The 24120-nt window shown below is 40.9% G+C and overlaps 1 protein-coding gene across 1 annotated transcript in view; it reads right to left on the bottom strand.

Moving 5' to 3' along the window:
- ENPEP (glutamyl aminopeptidase) overlaps positions 1–24120 on the bottom strand; it is a 140301-nt gene that overhangs the window by 54683 nt on the left and 61498 nt on the right. The window contains exons 4-10 of the mRNA XM_069743856.1: positions 20860–20980; positions 11654–11808; positions 7877–7990; positions 6888–7022; positions 4808–4873; positions 3816–3881; positions 890–1041 (exon numbers count right to left, since the gene is read on the bottom strand). Of these exons, the coding sequence (XP_069599957.1) occupies positions 890–1041; positions 3816–3881; positions 4808–4873; positions 6888–7022; positions 7877–7990; positions 11654–11808; positions 20860–20980 (809 nt within the window). The remainder of the gene's footprint in view (positions 1–889; positions 1042–3815; positions 3882–4807; positions 4874–6887; positions 7023–7876; positions 7991–11653; positions 11809–20859; positions 20981–24120) is intronic.

The following is a 24120-nucleotide window of genomic DNA, read 5'->3' as shown; positions in this document are numbered from 1 at the left end:
TTGCTTCTTGGGGGCAATGCTGCTGGCGACTACAAACTGAAGCCCATGCTGGTGTATCAGGCTGAGAATCCAAGGCAACTAACGTTACATGTTTAACACTACAGGGTGGAACATTTATATGGATACACCTAAATAAAATGGGAATGGTTGGTGATATGAACTTCTTGTTTGTGGCACAATAGTATATGGGAGGGGGAAAACTTTTCAAGATGGGTGGTGACCATGGTGGCCATTTTGAAGTCAGCCATTTTGGATGCAACTTTAGTTTTTTCAATAGGAAGAGGGTCATGTGACACATCAAACTTATTGAGAATTTCACAAGAAAAACAGTGGTGTGCTTGGTTTTAATGTAACTTTATTCTTTCATGAGTTATTTACAAGTTTCTCTTTGTTTACAGCTATTGACATGTCGCAGAAGGTTAACACTTGAGGAGCGGATAGAAATTGTGTTGATGTCTGGTGAATGCAGTACCCGGGTCATTACAGAAGATTTCAATGCAAGATACCCTATGCAAGAAATCTGTCACCATTCCCATTTGATTTAAGTGTATCCATATAAATGGCCCACACAAAAAAGTTTGCCTCATCACTGAACATAATGTTCTGTGTAAACTGAGGGTCCTCTTCCAATTTTTGTTTTGCCCATTCTGCAAATTCAGTATGCCGATCTGGGTCACCAACCATTCCCATTTCATTTAGGTGTATCCATTTAAATGGCCCACCCTGTATTTTGGCATGCATGACCGATGCACTGAAGAGACACATCTGTCTGAATTTTGTGATTAATAATTAATGTAAAGGTTTAATCATTCAATTATTAAGAGGGGTGTAGTCCTACAAGATATAGATAAATATAATAAAATAACTGGAACACACACAAATCACATACTTGTATGGTGACTCTGGGGTGGAGGCATCTGCATTTGGATCCAAAAGAAATCTTTGCTGTTCAACAGTATTTCCAGATTGTACATTGAGAACAGGGTAACCCATCTGTCTGGTCCAGGTATCCATAACATCTTTAACTGGTTTGTTACTTGCCTGAAGAAAGTAATGACAATGAACCTGGGTTGCAAAACCATTATATGTATACTAGATGGTGGCCTAATTTTAACGCATCAGGTATTCTAGAATATGTATGTACCGTATGTACGTCGTGCTTAGCACAGCTCCGTAGTATATAGCACAGCCACATAGTATATAACACAGCCACGTAGTATATAACACAGCCACATAGTATATAAAACAGCCACGTAGTATATAACACAGACAGCCGCATAGTGTATAGCACAGCCATGTAGTTTATAACACAGCCACATAGTATATAACACAGCCACATAGTATATAACACAGACAGCCACGTAGTATATAGCACAGCCACATAGTATATAGCACAGCCACGTAGTATATAGCACAGCCACGTAGTATATAGCAGCCACATAGTATATAGAAGCCACAAAGTATATAGCACAGCCCACGTAACACAGACATCCATTTAGTATATAGCACAGCCACGTAGTATGTAGCAGCCACGTAGTATATAGCAGCCACATAGTATATAACACAGCCACATAGTATATAAAACAGCCAAGTAGTATATAACACAGACAGCCGCATAGTGTATAGCACAGCCATGTAGTTTATAACACAGCCACATAGTATATAACACAGCCACATAGTATATAACACAGCCACATAGTATATAACACAGACAGCCACGTAGTATATAGCACAGGCACATACTATATAGCACAGCCACATAGTATATAGCACAGCCACATAGTATATAGCAGCCACATAGTATATAGCAGCCACAAAGTATATAGCACAGCCCATGTAACACAGACATCCATTTAGTATATAGCACAGCCACGTAGTATATAGCAGCCACGTAGTATATAGCAGCCACGTAGTATATAACACAGCCCACGTAATATATAGTACAGCCCACGTAATATATAGCACAGCCCATGCAGTATATAACACAGGCCACGTAGTATATAGCAGCCAAGTCTATAGTATAGATGGTTAGCACTCAACTAGAGAGGATAAATCAGGTGCTAGTGAAAGGGAACCGTTGGTCCCATAAAACTGAGTCCACTATAGAATCACTGCACACAATTGGGTAGTATGCTTCAAGTGAGTATTTTATTTATGGTGATAAGTGTAGCAACGGCTAAAACGTTTCGGCCGGACAACGGCCTTTATCAAATAGTCGCCTTTGAATGAGGAATCACCAAGGAAATAGTATCACTTGTAGTGTAAAATTTGATAGGGCGCACAATGTCCCGTTTGGCCAGCAATCCAGTGGGAATTTGGGGTTTCCAGGGGACATTATCCTGGCAGTATTGTCCAAGGATCATTGGTGATGCTGTGTGGATCTGGGGTTGCCAGGGACGTTGTCCTGGTAGTCTAGCCCAAGGATCATTGGTGGTGCAGTGTGGCGCGCAGGCACACTTATCACCATAAATAAAATACTCACTTGAAGTATACTACCCCAATTGTGCGCAGTGATTCTATACTGTATATAGCAGCCAGGCAGTATATAACACAGCCCACATAATATATAGCACAGCCCACCTAGTATATAACACAGCCAACGTAGTATATAACACAGGCCACGCAGTATATAACACAGCCCACGCAGTATATAACACAGCCCATGTAGTATATAGCAGTGTGGGCACCATATCCCTGTTAAAAAAAATAAAAATAAAAAATAGTTATATACTCACCCTCCGGCGTCCACCGAAGCTGTTCCGATGCGCGCGATGCTGCCGCCAGCTTCCATTCCCAGTGATGCATTGTGAAATTACCCAGATGACTTAGCGGTCTTGCTAAGTCATCTGGGTAATTTCACAATGCAACACTGGGAACGGAAGCTGGCGGCAGCATCGCGTACATCGGTGGACGGCAAAAGGTGAGAATAGCACCATTTTTTATTTTTTTTATTTTTTTTAACATTATATCTTTTTACTATTGGTGCTGCATAGGCAGCATCAATAGTAAAAAGTTGGTCCGGGATGGGGTGACACACTGGCGCTGACTGGAGGGGAGTAGGGAGGGGGCACTGACTTGAGGAGAGTAGAGAGGGGCCAATTCGCGGCCGGACTAAGCCTGTCGCTGATTGGTCGCGCCGGCCGCGACCAATCAGCGACATGGGAATGCCGTTACAGAAGTTACAGACAGACAGACAGGCAGACAAACAGACGGAAATACCCCTTAGACAACTATATAGATAGATTTCCTGTTTATTACCTGTCAATTTATAGAGTGGCAATTCATTCTGTAGCAATGCACAAAAATCAACCTCAATCTCTGCATCACATTTTCATTTCTCAGATAAAACTCAGGCACAATATGATTTTAAAGGAAAAATAATCGGATTGTCCACAATGAGAAAGTGTAAACTTCAAATGGATGGACTTCTAGATGTTAATCTAGATCCTCACTGTTGCAATCATATAATGCTATGGCACATCACTCTAAAATGTTATTAGTGGGGTTTGACCTATGGCACCCCACCTATGAGAACAATGCAACAAGGTTTCCTTGGTTCCATTTTGACCCTTTTAACCATATGGTGTGCAGGAAAAAGCAACATAATTAGAAGAAAATGCAAAGAAGCCAAAATGCTTCGCTAGCTCTGGGACGCCTTTATTCTAAGAAGCGATGGAGATCCTGACAACTACCCCCATATCTGTCACTAAGTAATGTTATATCCTAGTGATATGCTATCACTTACTTTAGTAGGAAAACACTATTTGAAATGTTATTATAAAACTCTAGCAATCAGAATAAAAAACCTTGCTCACCTCAGCCAGGGCACCCCAGAAGTCATCTGTTTTGGCATTCTTGAAATGATAGTTCTTAAGGTAATTCTAGTATAGGAAAAATATAGTTATTTACATGCTGCCTACACAAACAAGAAAATGATAAGAAGCATAAAGGACATTATAACCCTTGTGACCCTTAAGTAGTATAGAATCAATTACATTCTCAGATATTTATTTATTGATACTGGGACATCAACTTTCAGCAGAAGCTCCTATGTTGTTAATCTGTGTTTGCCCTATGTTACCCAATGCTTACATTAACATGCCCATTTAAATTAAGGGAATCTGTTACCAGATTTTAGCAACCCCATCTGAGATCAGCATGATGTAAGGGCTGAGACCCTGATTCCAGCAATGTAAATTATACTGTTTTCAAATTAGATGGAAAAAACCCGGTGACAGATTCCCTTTAATACTTAAAATGCCCATGAAGCATGTGAAATTATTTTTTTTTAGTATTTGGTATTACATGTGAGCCCTGCATTAACTCTGTAGCCACTGGTGGGCAGTTTCACTCTCATTTCCTTCATATCAAACTGACATCTGGGATAAGTGAGAGCATCTGCTGCTTTCAGACATCCTATGGATACTACATCAATTATGAGAAGGAGATGAGAGTGAAATGGCTCATCAGTGTCCGCTGATGGGCTGCAGGGCTCCCGAGACATAAGAATGTCATGTGAGCCCGGGAGACCCATTGCTGAAAATACTGGGACAGCGCTGTTACCGGAGGTGAGTATAGGTTGATAATATTTTTTTTGGGGGGAATATGGTAATTGAGAATGGATTTTTCAAGTAGTGAACAAACCCTTAATTAAAAATAAACATTACATACAGTATAATAAAAATAGACTAAAAAGGTGTATGTTATTAATTGGCTTATTTTTACTTTATGAAATGGGACAAATTAAGTTGAATCACATAAATGTAATGAGATACCGTAAAAAAGGATAAATAGACTAACACGGTACCTGACATCCTAACTGGAATTTCTCTGGCGTAATCCAATCTTCAAGCATTCTTAAAATGGATGCTCCCTGGAAAAGAAATATAAGTATTTTCCGTGCATTTTTACCTTTCAGCGTATATAGCTTAGGCTACTTTCAAACTAGCGTTAACTGCAATCCGTCACAATGCGTCGTTTTGCAGAAAAAACGCATCCTGCAAAAGTGTTTGCAGGATGCGTTTTTTCTCCATTGACTAACATTACGCGACGCATTGCGACAGATTGCCACACGTCGCAACCGTCGCGCGACGGTTGCGCCATTTTTCGGCCGACTGTCGGCCGCAAAAAACGTTCCATGTAACATTTTTTGCAGCCGACGGACCGTCTTTTCCGACCGCGCATGCGCGGCCGGAACTCCTCCCCCACCTCCCCGCACCTCACAATGGGGCAGCGGATGCGCTGAAAAGCAGCATCCGCTGCACCCGTTGTGCGGCGGAGGCAACGCTAGCGTCGGTAACCTCGGCCTGACGCACTGCGACGGGCCGGGCCCGACGCTAGTGTGAAAGAAGCCTTATATACTTATTCAAATTATGGTAAGATTTCTATGTAAATCCAAGTTATCTTCTATATGACAAAGTTGAATAAATGGCATTACTAATTCAAAAATCGGAATAACTTGAAATGTCTTAAATCCCTGGGATGAATTCATTACAGCTGGTGCGCTGAGACTTTACAGTGGCACAGGACGAGCCTACATGTCTGTATAGTAGAATATTCTCATCTAGAAGTATTGCTATCAATGTAAAAGACCTCAGCAATATGGCAGACAGGTCAGGATCTGACTGATTTTATATAAAAAAAAAAAAGTGAATTTGGGTGATTTCTGCTCATTTTTTTAAATGCATGGTGTCAGAAAGGTAAATTTACAAATATGGCATTTGGTATAAACTATAAGGACTCCATTCATCATTGCTATTTTCCAGTTGTCCAGAGTCATTTACTCCTTTCTACTGGCCTTAGTTTTTGTGTCTTATTCCCTACAAGTACCCTTACTAGTTATTTACCTATTATGAATCAATAAGAGTTAGGTCCCATCCCGAAGGTCCCATCCCGATTGGGGTTCACCTTGTTGCGGTGGGAAGACTAGTTTTCTCCTTTTTTTAATCAAAACACTGATAACTAAGTACCCTATGTAATTTACATGTACTATTACTATTTATTTACTCATTACAGAGTACGGTATATATTATTATGTTCTGCTTATTAAATGTCCACAGTGTGAATGTGCACCTCTGCATTGCATTTATACCAACATATACTCTAGCTCAATTTTTTGGTTTTGGCTTTAGTTTGTGGGTCTCATTCTCTACATATTTTACGCCAATGTTTTTTTTTTGTCCTCTCCCTTTTTTTATTTTATTTTTTTTATTTCTACCCACAACTTTGCTTATCGATGTTTTAGACATGTTCATGACACATGACTTTTACCAAATGTTGCATTTTTTTGGTGCATCTCACTGCAGTTTGGAGTGATGAATCTGGAACGGTTTTTAATTTGGCATATTAATTTTGTTAAGGATTTGCGGCTTCGGTGCTGAATAGTCACAAAAAAATGGTTAAGGACTAAAATTAATAGCACTTTGGATTTTTCATTACATTTATAGGCAGTGCGCGTTATTTTAAAGAATTTGACACAAAATACATCAGTGAATACCACAAGTGCAATACCTGCTTAAATGTACTTATGCTAGAAAACTGGTGTAAAGGCACTAATAACTCTGCCTAGGTGTGCTGGCATCTTCCGGAGTCAGGGACAATTGGCACCTGAAAGGCAACGAGTTTGACAACCTGCAGTCTTATTAGCTACATTGCTCCTGCTTGTAAACTGTCTGATTATATTATGGGATTATATAATATTGCCAAATTGACAAAAAAAGCTACAGGAAACAAACTAAAACAAATGCGGCAGAACATAATTCAGAAAAGAGGGACCAAGAAACTAATCAAAATGATAGAAAGAAGAAGTGAAAAATTCTTCTTTCCATAGTAAATAAATAAAATATATTCTGTTTTAGATTAGTTTTATGAATAAATTAATTTCCAACCTTGTTATATGAGATGGCATCAAAGACAGATGTAATTTCAGCTGGGGTCGAGACGCTGACAATAATTGGATGGGAAGACAGCAGTGCATCATCTTTCATTACAGGTAAGAGGTCATCTATTAAAATTTGGTCAAGCTGTAAAAAAAAAGTTTATAGTGTATAAATTATTATGTTAAATAAAAGCTTATCATTTCTGTATATGGAACAAACATAAAAACAGCACTAACCATAAAAATGCTATATAAAAGCTCTATATAGTATATATACAATGTGTTCCAAGTTATTGCTCATATTGGATTTAAGTGTCATAAAAATGTATTTATTTTTTAAATTGACTCATGGATGGAGCAGAGGGTGCGGCTGCCTGGGCTCAAAGCTACCTTTAACTGTATTGGTTAAACTCTTTCCATCAGAGCAAGGAGACATGATCTTCCTGCACTACCGCTAAGGGGCCCCATGAGTCGGGCGGCCCTGGTGCCAGCACCAGCACCAAGCGCACCGCTCGTCATCGCAACTTTAAGTGTTACACTTCCTCCCTCATCATACTTCCTCGGCATCTGACGTCTCAGCGAAGCAGGCGTGATGACGTCACTACACGGCGCCCGGTACACTGAGATTCAGAGCACTTGCTGCAGAGACCGGAGCAGAGGGGGAATGAGGATGAAAGGTGAGTATTGTATTATTTTAGAACATTGTTGTGGCTAAAATACCGTATGGAGGACTATGTGGTGCATTATACTATACAAAGGACTATGGGATGCCTTATACTGTATGGTCTATGGGGTGTATTATACTGTGTGGAGGATAACCCCTTAAACTTTTCACGTGACCATCTAAATCTAATACTTCCCATGTTTGATTTTCATGTTCTGCTATTTCGTCCCACTTTATTTCTCATAGTTGGGAAGAATGTAGATATAGCATATGTGAACACATGCTATGCATATACAATACATTTTTATATATTTTCTTTAAAAAAAATCAATTACCATATTCCATGTTGGTTCCGCTGAATTAACCCCAGAATACTCAAAGAAGCTGGCAAAGCCTTCATTTAGCCATAAGTCATCCCACCAGTCCATCGTCACTATGTTTCCAAACCACTGGAATAAAATGCAACATGATTATTATCAATCCTGCATAGAGAATCAGTACTTAATTACATAGTAACTGCTGCAAATCTGTACGTGCTATCAGATACCAGATTATAAAAGATATCATTTATGATATACGGCAAACATAGAAATTTTAGTAAAGTATACATTGCATACTAGACATTCTGTCAATTAAAATTTATATTCCATAGTAAACTTGTAACCATTCTGTTCTTTTGTGAAAAGCAACTTCCATTTAGTTATCTCGACTCTATACTTATCTCAGTGGCGTAAGGCCGGGATCACATTGTGTTAATGGCAATGCGCTGACGGGATCCGTTACATAGCGGCACTAATGCTATGTAACGGATGCGTTAGCGCACCCATTGACTGCCATTATGTAGCGCATCGCTAACACATGTCAATCGGCATGCGTTAGCGATGTGCCGTCATTCTGTGACGGACCCTCGGACGCAGTCTGGAGCATTTTCGGGTCCATCACCGCTAGCACAGATAGAGCATCTGCGCTAGCGCGATCGCATAAACGCGATCTTTTTCGGCACTTGCGTTAGCGCAGTCAGTTTAACGTATGCGTTGAACGGACTGCACTAACGCAATGTGAACCTAGCCTAACTATAAGGTCTCATTCACATGTCGGTATTTTGCATCTGTGTTTGTATGCCAAAGCAAGGAGTGGAACTTAGGGAAAAACTATAATTGAAAGGCTGACACCTGTTCTGTCTTTTGGAGACACTCCTGGTTTTGTCATGCAAATACTGATGAAATACTGATGCTAACTTAAGGTACCTTCACACTAAACGACGCTGCAGCGATCCAGACAACGATCCGGATCGCTGCAGCGTTGCTGTTTGGTTGCTGGAGAGCTGTCACACAGACAGCTCTCCAGCGACCAACGATGCCGGTAACCAGGGTAAACATCGGATTAATAAGCGCAGGGCCGTGCTTAGTAACCCGATGTTTACCCTGGTTACCATCCTAAAAGTAGAAAAAACAAACGCTTCATACTTACCTTCCGCTGTCTGTCCCCGGCGCTCTGCTTCTCTGTACTGGCTGTGAGCACAGGGGCCGGAAAGCAGAGCGGTGACGTCAACGCTCTGCTTTCCGGGCCGCTGTGTTCACAGTGAGTGCAGAGAAGCGCAGCGCCGAGGACAGACAGCGGAAGGTAAGTATGTAGTGTTTGTTTTTTTTACTTTTAGGATGGTAACCAGGGTAAACATCGGGTTACTAAGCGCGGCCCTGCGCTTAGTAACCCGATGTTTACCCTGGTTACCAGCGAAGACATCGCTGAATCGGTGTCACACACGCCGATTCAACGATGTCAGCGGGAGATCCAGTGACGAAATAAAGTTCTGGCCTTCTAGCCCCGACCAGCGACATCACAGCAGGATTCTGATCGCTGCTGCGTGTCAAACTGAACGATATCGCTAGCCAGGACGCTGCAACGTCACGGATCGCTAGCGATATCGTTTAGTGTGAAGGTACCTTTACTGATGTGTGAATGAGGCCATAAGGTGCAGATGACAGGAATTGGAAAAATATATTCTTACAGTATATCTATTATCTGATGCAGCTTATTCTATAAAATGGAAGAGGCAAAGTACACAACAACTATTTGAAAAGGTTGCTTTAACCAGTTCAGGACTGAGCCATTTTACCCTGTTCCTGATCAGAAACATTTTAGGTTTATCGTACATGCACTTTTCATGGCTCTAAAAAAGTCTCATTAGGATATTCAATTTTTCTTTCTAGAGATAGATGCGGCTTAATTTTTTGTTATAAATGGCAAATATGTGTCTATTTTCCATATTCTTTTATTTATTTATTTTCTTTACGATCACAGAAGACTGCTAAAAACATTCTAAATTGCATTCCTTTATCGCGAACAAATTATTTTTCTATATTGGACATATGTCTTCCCAATTGGGGCTATGCTAGAAACAGAGATTCAGACTGAGAGTGTCTCATTTTTCTCTTACTTTTGTTTTAAGTTGACTTTTCTCTATTTGATTTTTTTAATTTACCTCACACACTGTGCCTCCCTTGAAGTCTTAATAGACCCTTTCGGGGGGGAGGAGGGGGGGGGAGGTAGGGGGGTATTTTAACATATTAATGCATCATTTTTATTGCTGATCTCCCTTATAACCTGTCCAGACTTGTATACTCTATGGACAGTCCAGAAGCAGTAAAGAGAATCTGCTCTTTTATTTCTGATGCTCTCTGAGTATTTTTCTTTAAACTCCCCATAAGGTTGCACAGATATGGGCCTTTGTTAATGTTTCTGGTCTTTACAAAAGGGAGTGTTGCTCACAGGATTCTCTAGGTTGCTTGCAAAATTAATAATAATAATAATAATAATAATAATAATTTTATTTATATAGCGCCAACATATTCCGCAGCGCTTTACAAATTATAGAGGGGACTTGTACAGACAATAAACATTACAGCATAACAGAAATACAGTTCAAAACAGATACCAGGAGGAATGAGGGCCCTGCTCGCAAGCTTACAAACTATGGGGAAAAGGGGAGACACGAGAGGTGGATGGTAACAATTGCTTTAGTTATTCGGACCAGCTATAGTGTAAGGCTCAGGTGTTCATGTAAAGCTGCATGAACCAGTTACCTGCCTAAGTATGTAGCAGTACAGACACAGAGGGCTAATACTGCATAAAGTGTATGAGAACATGATGCGAGGAACCTTTTTTTTTTTTTTTTATTATAAATAGGCCACACAGGGATCGTTAGGTTAATGCATTGAGGCGGTAGGCCAGTCTGAACAAATGAGTTTTTAGGGCACGCTTAAAACTGTGGGGATTGGGGATTAATCGTATTAACCTAGGTAGTGCATTCCAAAGAATCGGCGCAGCACGTGTAAAGTCTTGGCCTTGAGTTCATCAACCCCTTGGTAAAGACTATAACAGTTTATACTAAATTAAATGGAATGGTCAAGGGAGCTATGGGAAACAAATGAAAGCAAAAACTGAGTACTTTTGACCTGATGCCAGTAAACAAGCTGCTACAAAGCCTATGAGTTCCACCTCAACTCATAGCATAATTGACAGTTCCCCATGTAAGAAAATATAGCAATAATTGTAAGTGACTTTGTGTAAATGGGGGAAACAGGACATACGGGTCCAGGAAGATCAAGGCAGGCAATATGGATGTTAGCATAAAAGTATCATGGCAGCAGCCACAAAGCTGGCAATTTATAGAAGAGATTATTAATGTAAGATGATAATTTGATGATAAGACCTGATAAGTTTACAATGATACTGACAAGAAGAATGATACTGTATAAGTAGAAATTGTCCTGGTGCCCAGCTGATCGTTACAGTCTTTATTTCTCTACTCCACATTTAGACTCGGTAATATATAGATATGCCAGGTCCTCCATATGTTGTCAGTCATTTAGGCAAATAGAAGAAATGCCTATATGATACATATGGAAAGTCTTTATGACACGACCCATTTAAGGGTATTTGATTATCTCGATAAGGTCCTTAACAAAATTACAAAATGTACAGGACTATAAAAGTTTAGCATTTTTTAAAAAATGCAATCTTCCTTGGGCTTGTCTTGGAGCAGGTTTGCACATTGCTGAATGAAAAGACGTCTAATGAGTAATAGTTATGCATTTTATGAAGTTTCATACCTGATGAACAAGCTCATGAGCAATTACAGCCGCCACTCTCTGCTTATTGACTGTTGCAGATTCATTAGGATCATATAGCAGGTTAGTCTCCCGATATGTGATCAGTCCCCAGTTTTCCATGGCTCCAGTGCCAAAATCAGGTATTGCTATTTGATCTAGTTGAGAGAAAAGATAAATTTGCAGCATAGTAATTGCAATAGTGAGATGTCTGCACAGAACCAAAGTCACATTAATATCAAAGTATTCAAGAAATTCTGAGAAATAGCATTTTGACAGTCTCAATGCAGGAATGAATGTGTTGCACGAATGTATGTCTTTTTACATCAACTAAGGAACTTGCCCCTCAGACTATGAGGGGTCATCACAACAGAGACCCTAATCAGAGGACAATAAAACATTCCTTATCTAAGATCTGGCCTAATATTTATGGACATAACTGTTTATCACTCATGATAATTCTGCTTCATGTCACCTGGCTTATCCATGGTGTTCCCCCTTTTTTTCTCTATGTTGTGCATAAATATGTGATTCTTCAGAATTTCTTTTAGTCTTTGCCTGATGAAGAGACCTGTGTAGTCTCGAAAGCTTGCAATTTGTTACCATCTTTTCAGTTGGCCATTAAAAGGCATCAACCACTGAGGACTCTCAATTCTAATTATTTTTGAGAAATAGAAAACACTAAGGTATCTCGCCTCAACGGAAAAAAGACTTTGAAATGGTGCAGATCATCACAGAAAAATGTTGACTTGTACACCCAGGGCTCAGACTTTTTATATAAAAATTGGAAGCAACTTATTGTAATGTTATTTGGAATGAGTTGCGTCCTTTTTTGCAGCAAAAGATTTTAACATTAATGTCTTATCAACCTTGTTTGAAGATGAAACATGAGGTGAAAATCACGCCGGATATAAAAAGAGGGTCAGTTGTCCTACATTACCATTGAAACTACTGTGTGTAATAATATCTCTAAACTCATGGCAAAATAAATATGCCACACATTCCTTTCATTGCTGCAAATCAGCCTGATTTTAAACCTAAAATAAAAAAAAAATTCAGAATTTATCAAATGTTATGACTGTACCCTGTGCAAAGGAGCTTAGGGAAATTTATATTTTTTTAAAGTAAGCCATGTAAGTGAAGCCGATTTATCGTATAACTTATACAGTGACAACAGACCCCAGATTTCCTAACAGAAACCTTAATAATGCTGCAATGGAGGTTGCGAACTCAAACTCAGATCAGACAGTCCTGGGCACAAAAATGGGTAATAGAAGTAGAGACAGAAGGATGTCAATTAGAAATGTCTTTTTGGGAATGATAAGAGAACAATAGGGATGAGCAGACCCATGGAAGTTCAGGTTCTGGTACTGACCCGAACTTTAGTACAAAGTTCCGTTCAGGTTCCAGAACAGTACCCAAACTTGAACCTTGAACGCCACTGGAAACAGCTTTGGAGCTGGAAAATTCTCTCTCTCCTCCCAGACTTTCTCCGGAACCCCGAACATTAAAGCTATGTGCATACGTTCAGGATTTTTCAAGTTTTTTTCGTCTGTTTTCCAAGTAAAAAACGCATACATAAACGTCTCATCATTTTGCGTATTTTTCCACGATAAAAATGCATTGAGTAAAAAAATGCAGCATGTTCATTATTTTTTTGCGGATTTCCCACTATATTATTGCATTGGGAAGCTCCAGAAAAAAACGTGGAAAATCCGCCAAAAAATAATAAATAGAATAAAATAATAAAAGAAAACGCACAAAAAACGCGCAAAAAAATGCAAAAAAACCTGCAGATTTCCTGTGTAAATAGTCAGGATTTGCTCAGGAAAATTCTGCTCACTTTCCTGAACGTGCACATAGCCTAAAGAATCCTGTTCTATGTTGGTGGAAAAACCTTCTATCCTCCAGACGCAGAGAATGCCCCCTTGTGACCGTCACCTTCCTTGGTATAAACAGATCCTCGGAGAGATATTTGTATTGTCCCCTTATATACTTATACATGGTTATTAGATCGCCCCTCAGTCGTCTTTCTTCTAGACTAAATAATCCTAATTTTGCTAATCTCTCTGGGTATTGAACCAAAAACACATGGGCTACTTGATAGTGAACACGCTGTAGGAACCTGTTCACACCACCAAAGAACTTGAAGACACAAGTGTCTCTCTGTGTATTGTAGTTACCCCATCCCTATTATTAATTTTGTTGCCCTCCTTTATACTTGCTCTAGTTCCATTATATCCTTCCTGAGCACCAGTGCCCAAAACTGTACACAGTCATTAAGTCTGTTTGTGAAAATCTGACTGCACTCGGTTGTCATCTTAGTGCGGTCCGATGTTTTCCACGGATCCATAGACTTGCATTGCCAATTTTGATCCAACACTCAGATCAAAATCTGACATGTCAATTACTTTTTCCTCAGACCACTCGGACCGAGGAAAAAATTGGACATATGCATAGTCCCATAGCATGACATGGGTACAAGTGCTATCCATCAAAATCATGGATAAGCACTCGTCTGATTTAAACGGTCCTCTGCACGAGCTCATAGTGTCAGTGGCATTGTTTGATTTTATAAGGTCTTCACAATAATGATATGTAAATCAACAGCCCACCAATGAAGGAAAACAAGCAGAGGAAACACAGCCACATAGGCACAAACCCAGACTTTTACTTTTTGTCCTGTCATCCATCTGCATACTCCAAGGTTACATATAGCGGCAAGAAACCTAAGAGGTGATATCATCTTGAATAAAGTCATGAAATGTTGGTTCCTTGACTGCTGTCAGTTTGTGCTTCGGGCCAAGTGATTTTAGGACTGTAAAATGTTCTTTTGTTGATTATACTTTGTACCTTACTTCATAGCTAAATAAGTGCATTATTTCCCACATTCAAGTCTTTTTACATATAAAGCTAGAAAAAAATTGCAATAATTTATCTAGAAATCTGAAATACTATATAGATCTAAGGGTTTGGATTCATATTTTAGCCTGTTATGTCAAACTTAATGTGGATTGCATTTCAGACATTTTCAAAAAAGGGGTCTTAGTCGTGATTATTTCCAGTGGAAGATGTTAAGTTACCTTCAGTTTAAATCAACAAATGCAAAGTTTACAGAAAAGAGACAAATTGGTCCGAGCCAAAGATCAGCCATGTTATAAATGAGTTACGCTTTCTCATATCTCAAACAATGTCATATACAATTAATTTCTTACTGAAGAATTTTTGGCCTTACTGACCATTACAAATTTCTCAATTTTTAGCCATGTACTATCTAGGAAATAGCGACCACAATATTGTACAGTTTCACCTGTCTTTCACTAGGGGGACTTGTCAGGGAGTCACAAAAACACTGAACTTTAGGAAGGCAAAGTTTGACCAGCTTAGAGATGCCCTTAATCTGGTAGACTGGGACAATATCCTCAGAAATAAGAATACAGATAATAAATGGGAAATGTTTAAGAACATCCTAAATAGGCAGTGTAAGCGGTTTATACCTTGTGGGAATAAAAGGACTAGAAATAGGAAAAACCCAATGTGGCTAAACAAAGAAGTAAGACAGGCAATTAACAGTAAAAAGAAAGCATTTGCACTACTAAAGCAGGATGGCACCATTGAAGCTCTAAAAAACTATAGGGAGAAAAATACTTTATCTAAAAAACTAATTAAAGCTGCCAAAAAGGAAACAGAGAAGCACATTGCTAAGGAGAGTAAAACTAATCCCAAACTGTTCTTCAACTATATCAATAGTAAAAGAATAAAAACTGAAAATGTAGGCCCCTTAAAAAATAGTGAGGAAAGAATGGTTGTAGATGACGAGGAAAAAGCTAACATATTAAACACCTTCTTCTCCACGGTATTCACGGTGGAAAATGAAATGCTAGGTGAAATCCCAAGAAACAATGAAAACCCTATATTAAGGGTCACCAATCTAACCCAAGAAGAGGTGCGAAACCGGCTAAATAAGATTAAAATAGATAAATCTCCGGGTCCGGATGGCATACACCCACGAGTACTAAGAGAACTAAGTAACGTAATAGATAAACCATTATTTCTTATTTTTAGGGACTCTATAGCGACAGGGTCTGTTCCGCAGGATTGGCGCATAGAAAATGTGGTGCCAATATTCAAAAAGGGCTCTAAAAGTGAACCTGGAAATTATAGGCCAGTAAGTCTAACCTCTATTGTTGGTAAAATATTTGAAGGGTTTCTGAGGGATGTTATTCTGGATTATCTCAATGAGAATAACTGTTTAACTGCATATCAGCATGGGTTTATGAGAAATCGCTCCTGTCAAACCAATCTAATCAGTTTTTATGAAGAGGTAAGCTATAGGCTGGACCACGGTGAGTCATTGGACGTGGTATATCTCGATTTTTCCAAAGCGTTTGATACCATGCCGCACAAGAGGTTGGTACACAAAATGAGAATGCTTGGTCTGGGGGAAAATGTGTGTAAATGGGTTAGTAACTGGCTTAGTGATAGAAAGCAGAGGGTGGTTATAAATGGTATAGTCTCTAACTGGGTCGCTGTGACCAGTGGGGTACCGCAGGGGTCGGTATTGGGACCTGTTCTCTTCAACATATTCATTAATGACCTGGTAGAAGGTTTACACAGTAAAATATCGATATTTGCAGATGATACAAAACTATGTAAAGCAGTTAATACAAGAGAAGATAGTATTCTGCTACAGATGGATCTGGATAAGTTGGAAACTTGGGCTGAAAGGTGGCAGATGAGGTTTAACAATGATAAATGTAAGGTTATACACATGGGAAGAAGGAATCAATATCACCATTACACACTGAATGGGAAACCACTGGGTAAATCTGATAGGGAGAAGGACTTGGGGATCCTAGTTAATGATAAACTTACCTGGAGCAGCCAGTGCCAGGCAGCAGCTGCCAAGGCAAACAGGATCATGGGGTGCATTAAAAGAGGTCTGGATACACATGATGAGAGCATTATACTGCCTCTGTACAAATCCCTAGTTAGACCGCACATGGAGTACTGTGTCCAGTTTTGGGCACCGGTGCTCAGGAAGGATATAATGGAACTAGAGAGAGTACAAAGGAGGGCAACAAAATTAATAAAGGGGATGGGAGAACTACAATACCCAGATAGATTAGCGAAATTAGGATTATTTAGTCTAGAAAAAAGATGACTGAGGGGCGATCTAATAACCATGTATAAGTATATAAGGGGACAATACAAATATCTCGCTGAGGATCTGTTTATACCAAGGAAGGTGACGGGCACAAGGGGGCATTCTTTGCGTCTGGAGGAGAGAAGGTTTTTCCACCAACATAGAAGAGGATTCTTTACTGTTAGGGCAGTGAGAATCTGGAATTGCTTGCCTGAGGAGGTGGTGATGGCAAACTCAGTCGAGGGGTTCAAGAGAGGCCTGGATGTCTTCCTGGAGCAGAACAATATTGTATCATACAATTAGGTTCTGTAGAAGGACGTAGATCTGGGGATTTATTATGATGGAATATAGGCTGAACTGGATGGACAAATGTCTTTTTTCGGCCTTACTAACTATGTTACTATGTTACTATGTTACTAGCAAATACCTTTTTGATTTTTATGAAGTTTTTAAAGAGGACCTATCACTAGGTGAAAAGTTGCCAGTTTTTGCTAACTTTATTAATGTTGCTCCCCTGGGTATTCCAAATTTTCCTTTTTAAAACCCTCCATACGGTTCCAGAGATAAAGGCATTTTTTGTGTGCTAATTTTTATGGTCTTCACCAAGGAGGTGTGTCTCAGAGTAATTATGCAGAGTAGCCTAAAGACATGCCCCCAATGAATCTTGTGAGCACCGCCCCCAGGGAATCCTGTTTGTCACATTCTCTTGGAAAGACCATAACAAATTCACTATATAATAAAGCCAGAATAATGACCCCAAGACCAAGAAGGAGAGTGATGGGGTGCTACGCAGATGAATTGACATCCACAGTCACCAGACCTGAACCCAATCGAGATGGTTTGGGGTGAGCTGGACCGCAGAGTGAAGGCCAAAGGGCCAACAAGTGCTAAGCATCTCTGGGAACTCCTTCAAGATTGTTGGAAAACCATTCCCGGTGACTACCTCTTGAAGCTCATCAAGAGAATGCCAAGAGTGTGCAAAGCAGTCATCAAAGCAAAAGGTGGCTACTTTGAAGAACCTAGAATATAAGACATAATTTCAGTTGTTTCACACTTTTTTGTTAAGTATATAATTCCACATGTGTTAATTCATAGTTTTGATGCCTTCAGTGTGAATGTACAATTTTCATAGTCATGAAAATACAGAAAAATCTTTAAATGAGAAGGTGTGTTCAAACTTTCGGTCTGTACTGTACATGAAGTAAGGAGGATTGTTTAACCCCTTAACAGCCAGGAGTATTTCAGTTTTTGAGTTTTCATTTTTTACTCCTATTCTTCTCAGAGCCATAACTTTTTTATTTTTCAGTCAATATGGCTATGTGAGGGCTTGTTTTTTGCGGGACAAGTTGTACCTTTGAACAACACCATTAGTTTTATCATTTCATGTACTGGAAAAAGGGAAAAAAATTCCAAGTGTGGTGAAATTTAAAAAACATGCAGTTCCACAGTTGTTCTTTCTTACCATGCTCACTAAATGCTAAAACTGGCAGCCATTTTGATTATCCAGGTCATTACGAGGTTCTTTTTTATTTATGTGGTGAAAAAAAATGTCAAATTTTCAAGAGCTGCGTGAGGGCTTTTTTTGTGTGCAACAAGCTGATGTTTTTATTGACACCATTTTAGTGCAGATACAATCTTTTGATCACCTGTTATTGCATGTTAATAATGTTAATATTGCAGCGACCAAAAAAAGCATAATTCTGGCATTTTGGACTTTTTTTCTCGTTACGCCATTTAGCGAATGGGTTAATGTTTTTTTTACATTGATAGATCGAGCAGTTCTGAATGCAGCGCTATGTATATATTTGATTTTTTAAAATTGTTTTATTTTGAATGGGGCAAATGGAGGGTTATTTGAACTTCTATTTTTTCATTTTTTTATATTTAAAATTTTTTTTTTTTACTTTTTGCATGCTTCAATAGTCTCCATGGGAGTTTAGAAGCTGCACTACTTCGATTGCCTTTGCTACACACACACACATGATGATCAGATCCCATCGGTGACCCGTGATTATGTTACGGTATCACCAATGTGCGGGATTTATGACGCTCTTCCGGTAAGCGCGCGTTAAATGCCACTGTCAAGAATTGACAGCGGCATTTAACTAGTTATCAGTGCGGGTGGATCGCGATTCCACCTGTGGCTGTTGTGGGCAAATGTCAGCTTTATAGATCAGCTAACATGTGCCCAGAAAGGTGCGGGCTGAGCGCTAGAGCTCGCACCAAACAGGGGAGTCCGACATGGGTGTATTATTACTCACAACATCAGAAAAGGGTTAAGCTCACCTCTACAGTTAGAGACATCCCATATTTTCCCAGATTTTTGAGCGATCTCTGCTCAGAACCAGATTCTTTTATAAATGGCTATTTGTCAAAAACGTTCCACCATTCCCTTAACATAGAGACGTTCTGTTCCAGACAATTTCTAAATTTTAATAATCTAACAGCGAAAAGCAACTTTGCAGTGAGAAAAATTTCAATTCCACTTAGGGTGGTTTCACACTTGCGTTTTTGTCTGCAGCGTTTTTTTCAAAAAAACGCATGCGTTTTTTTCCCCTATATTTAACATTGAAAACGCATGCTTTTTTTGTGTACGCGTTTGGTCGCGTTTTGTGACGCATGCGTTTTTTTACTGCATGCGTTCATTTTCTAAAATGCTACTTGTAGTATTTTTAGAAGCGTTTTTTGGACCCAAAAAAATCGCATGCGTTTTCATGCGTTTTTTTTGGGTCAAAAAATACATTGGAGTCAATGGGGACGCATGCGTTTTTTGGTGCATGCGTTTTTTGCGGTAAAAAACGCATGCGTTTTTTTATTAAAAAAACAGAAAACACACTGATATGCCACCCCCCAACATAAAGGTGATAAAGGGAACCTAACCCTACTCCTAACCCTACCCCTAACCCTAACCCTACCCCTAACCCTAACCCTAAGGGATCCTAACCCTAACCCTACCCCTAACCCTACCCCTAACCCTACCCCTACTCCTAACCCTAAGGGATCCTAACCCTAACCCTAACCCTAATCCCTTTATGGTTAGGGTTAGGGTTAGGGGTAGGGTTAGGGTTAGGGGTAGGGTTAGGGTTAGGATCCCTTAGGGTTAGGGTTAGGGGTAGGGTTAGGGGTAGGGTTAGGGGTAGTGTTAGGATCCCTTAGGGTTAGGGGTAGGGTTAGGGGTAGGGTTAGGGTTAGGATCCCTTAGGGTTAGGGGTAGGGTTAGGAGTAGGATCCCTTTAGGGTTAGGGTTAGGGTTATGATCCCTACCCCTAACCCTACCCCTACCCCTAACTATTTCTGTTTATAGTGGGTTTTTTACTTTATTTTGATGATTGGCAGCTGTCACACATTTCTCAGCATGCGTTTAAAAAACGCAAACGCATGTAAAAACGCATGTAAACGCGTCAAAACGCCGCGTTTTTTTCACCACATGCAAAAACGAATGCGTAAAAAAAACGCAGCGTTTACACGCGTTTACATGCGTAAAAACGCACCCCAAAAAACGCCAATGTGAAACCAGCCTTACTGACCCAGTTAAAAGCGTTGTCCGGTCTTCTGATGAAAGTCTGTAGTCACTATATGACTACAGACTTCTGAATCCTTACAGAATGCACAATGCACGCTGTCAGAAATTTCTGGTTTTGCAGGTAAGAGCGGGTGGTCACATGAAGTATGCGATTTGTATACATGCCGTCACGTACCAACTAGAGATTCTCGGCCTCGCTCAATACAAGTGAATTGAGTGAGGCCAAGAACGTCTTGTCAGAATTTGGCTGACAAATATGAAAATCGCATACTTGCGGACACGTCTCCACCTGCTGTTGCTGGCAAAACCAGAGATGTGCTATGCGCAAATATAAAGATTCAGAAGTCTGCGGTTACAGTGTGTGACTGCAGACTTTCATCAGAAGACTGTATAACCCCTTTAAGGATCCATCCCAATCAATATGTCATGTGGCATGCCAGATGTACAAAACCTAATTATGGCACTTTGGGCAATAATGATAATTCTATAATAAAATGCACTTTAGTGCATACCCTAACTATACTAGAGGAACATACATACCAAGCTTTGGAAGAGAATAGCTCATATTAAAGTATTCTTCAAAAAAATCAAATACGGTTTTTGTAGTGTCGGCTGCATACACTGCTGTTTCTTTCTGTAGTGGCTGCACATAGATTCTGAGCTGGATAAAAAAAATTAAAAAGTCATTTTATAAGAATGAGGCTTGTGAGATAGTATAACAAATTATACACATTACAAAGTTTATCACAATTTCATTAATTTTTATATTTTTTCATTATATTAAATCAGGGCTCTGTACAAGACTCTTCACACTGTATGCAGGGGCCGACATTTCGCATGTGCAGCCGCATCAGGGTCCGGAAGTGGAGAGGGTCCCCTGCAAGGTGGCTAACACTGAGGGCAATCTGGCCTGTTTCTCCAGCCCCAAGGCTCTGGGGGCCCCTGGCCAGATTGCCCTCATGTGCGGCAGGTAGGGAGCCATCCCTGCAGCTCCGCTGCCTAGAGTACAAAATGGCAGTGGAGCGGAGCTGCAGGTATCTGTCCTCTGCATCCTGCCGGGCGCTTCCTGTCTGACACAGCGGCACAGCTGGATGATGTCAGCATTCAGAGCGTGGCTTTTTCAGATAGAAATCTGCCGGCGACAAAGATGCTGTGGGTAAGGTGCAGAGTGGTGAGTGGTGGTGGTGTGTGTGTGTATGTAGGCAATGTTGGGGGTGGTGCTGAAGAAGGCAATGATGGAGGTGGTGGAGAAGGCAATGATGGAGGTGGGGAGAAGGCAATGGTGGAGGTGGTGGGGGAGAACAATGATTGGGGTGGTGGGGAGAGCAATGATGGAGGTGGGTGAGAAGGCAATGTTGGAAGTTGGGAGAAGGCAATGATGGAGATGGTGGAGAAGGCAATGATGGAGGTGGGGAGAAGGCAATGATGGAGGTGGGGAGAAGGCAATGATGGAGGTGATGGGGAGAACAATGATTGGGGTGGTGAAGAGGGTAATGATGGAGGTGAGGAGAGGGCAATGATGTGGTTAGTGGAGGAGAACAATGATTGGGGTGGTGGAGAGGGCAATGATGGAGGTGATGGGGAGGGCAATGATGTTGTCGTGTAGAGGGCAATGATGAGGTAATGGAGAGGGCAATGAGGATGGTGGATGGTGGAGAGGGCAATGATGGGGTTGGTGAAGAAGGCAATGATGGAGGTGGTGGAGAGGGCAATGATGAAGGTGGTTTAGAGGGCAATGATGGACAATTATGTAATGCAGGCTGAGAGGAGGACAATGAGAGATGTGGGAGATTGGGATGGGAGGAATGGGGCTTATAATGGACTTACTAACAGGGGAATGAGGACTTTAGATATCGATGTAAAATTAATTGGGTGGTGGAGGAGGGTGCTAAACCCCTGATAGTGTCCTCCTCCATCTTACAACTCATTGTGACGCTCTCTCCTGCACCTGAAATCCGCTGCCTCAGGGTAACTCTCGACTCTGCTCTGTCCTTCAAACCGCACGTCCAAACACTTGGCACCTCCTATCACCTCCAACTCAAAAAATATTGCCAGAATCTGTCCCTTCCTCAGCCCACAATCTACTAAAACTCTTGTGCATGCCCTCATCATCTCCCGCCTTGATTACTGCAACACCCTCCTCTGTGGCCTTCCCGCTAACTCTCTTGCACCACTCTAGTCTGTCATCAACTCTGTTACCTGACTAATCCACCTCTCTCCTCGCTACTCCCCTGTTTCTCCCCTCTGCAAATCCCTCCACTGGCTCCCAATTCCCCAACGAATCCAGTTCAAACTACAAACACTGATCTACAAAGCCATCCACAACCTGTCCCCTCCCTATATCTCTGAACTAATCTTCCAATATCTTCCCTCATGTAATCTTCGATCCTCCCAAGACTTCCTACTCTCCTCCACACTTATATTCGTTCCTCACACAACTGCCTCCAAGATTTTTCCCGAATAACCCCCATCCTCGGGAATTCCACGCCTCAACATGTCCAATTATCCACCACCCTCGGTTAATTCAGACGGAACCTGAAAACCCATCTCTTCAGGAAAGCCTACAGCCTGCAATAACCATTCTGCCGCCTCCCCACCACCCGAGCTGCCGCCTCACCACTACCCGAGCTGCCGCCTCCCCACCACTAGAGCTGTGAGTCCAAAGAGAAGAAAGTAGTGTGTAAAGGTAAGGATCACCACAAACAATAAAACAAATAATATTAATTTTATTAAGACAATTAAAGTTAGACAAGCCACAAACAAATTAAAAACAATTTAAAAAAACCACAAGGTTAACAAAAGAACAACAGTGTGGAGGGCCTTGTAAGTGCCCCACACACACAAAGAGACCTTCCTCCACTATGTGCACCGGGAGTGTGTTATGATAAAGCACACTAGGCTACTCAGGATGGTAACCAGAGCTAATGAGGCTCACCAGGATAAATCCAAATTAGCAGATAGCAGCAAATGTAATGACAAAATCCAATCGTGGTAGGAAAGATAAAAATAACTTAACAGGACTAGGCCTGCAGACACACAAAATGTAGTAAAATGATAATAATGATTAGGAAAATAAGGCTTATAACCACCCTAAAGGTACCTTCACACTCAGCGTCACTGACAACAATGTAAATCGCTGCAGCGTCGCTGTTTGGTCGCTGGAAACCTGTCACACAGACAGCTCTCCAGCCACCAACGATGCCGGTAACCAGGGTAAACATCGGGTTACTAAGCGCAGGGCCACGCTTAGTAACCCGATGTTTACCCTGGTTACCATCGTAAAAGTAAAAAAAACAAACACTACATACTTACCTTCCGCTGTCTGTCCCTGGCGCTGTGCTTTCCTGCACTGACTGTGAGCACAGCGGCCGGAAAGCAGAGCGGTGACGTCACCGCTCTGCTTTCCGGCTGGCCGGCGCTCACAGCCAGTGCAGAGAAGCACAGCGCCGGTGACAGACAGCAGAAGGTAAGTATGTAGTGTTTATTTTCTTTAACTTTTACGCTGGTAACCAGGGTAAACATCGGGTTACTAAGCGCGGCCCTGCGCTTAGTAACCCGATGTTTACCCTGGTTACCAGTGAAGACATCGCTGAATCGGCGTCATACACGCTGATTCAGCGATGTCTGCAGGGAGTCCAGCGACGAAATAAAGTTCTGGATTTTCTGCAGCGACCAACGACATCACAGCAGGATCCTGATCGCTGCTGCGTGTCAAACTGAACGATATCGCTAGCCAGGACGCTGCAACGTCACAGATCGCTAGTGATATCGTTCAGTGTGAAGGTACCTTAAGGCTGCATA

The sequence above is a fragment of the Ranitomeya imitator genome, chromosome 1 (assembly GCF_032444005.1).
Source record: "Ranitomeya imitator isolate aRanImi1 chromosome 1, aRanImi1.pri, whole genome shotgun sequence".
NCBI lineage: Eukaryota > Metazoa > Chordata > Amphibia > Anura > Dendrobatidae > Ranitomeya > Ranitomeya imitator.
This window is presented reverse-complemented; position numbering and strand designations above follow the sequence as displayed.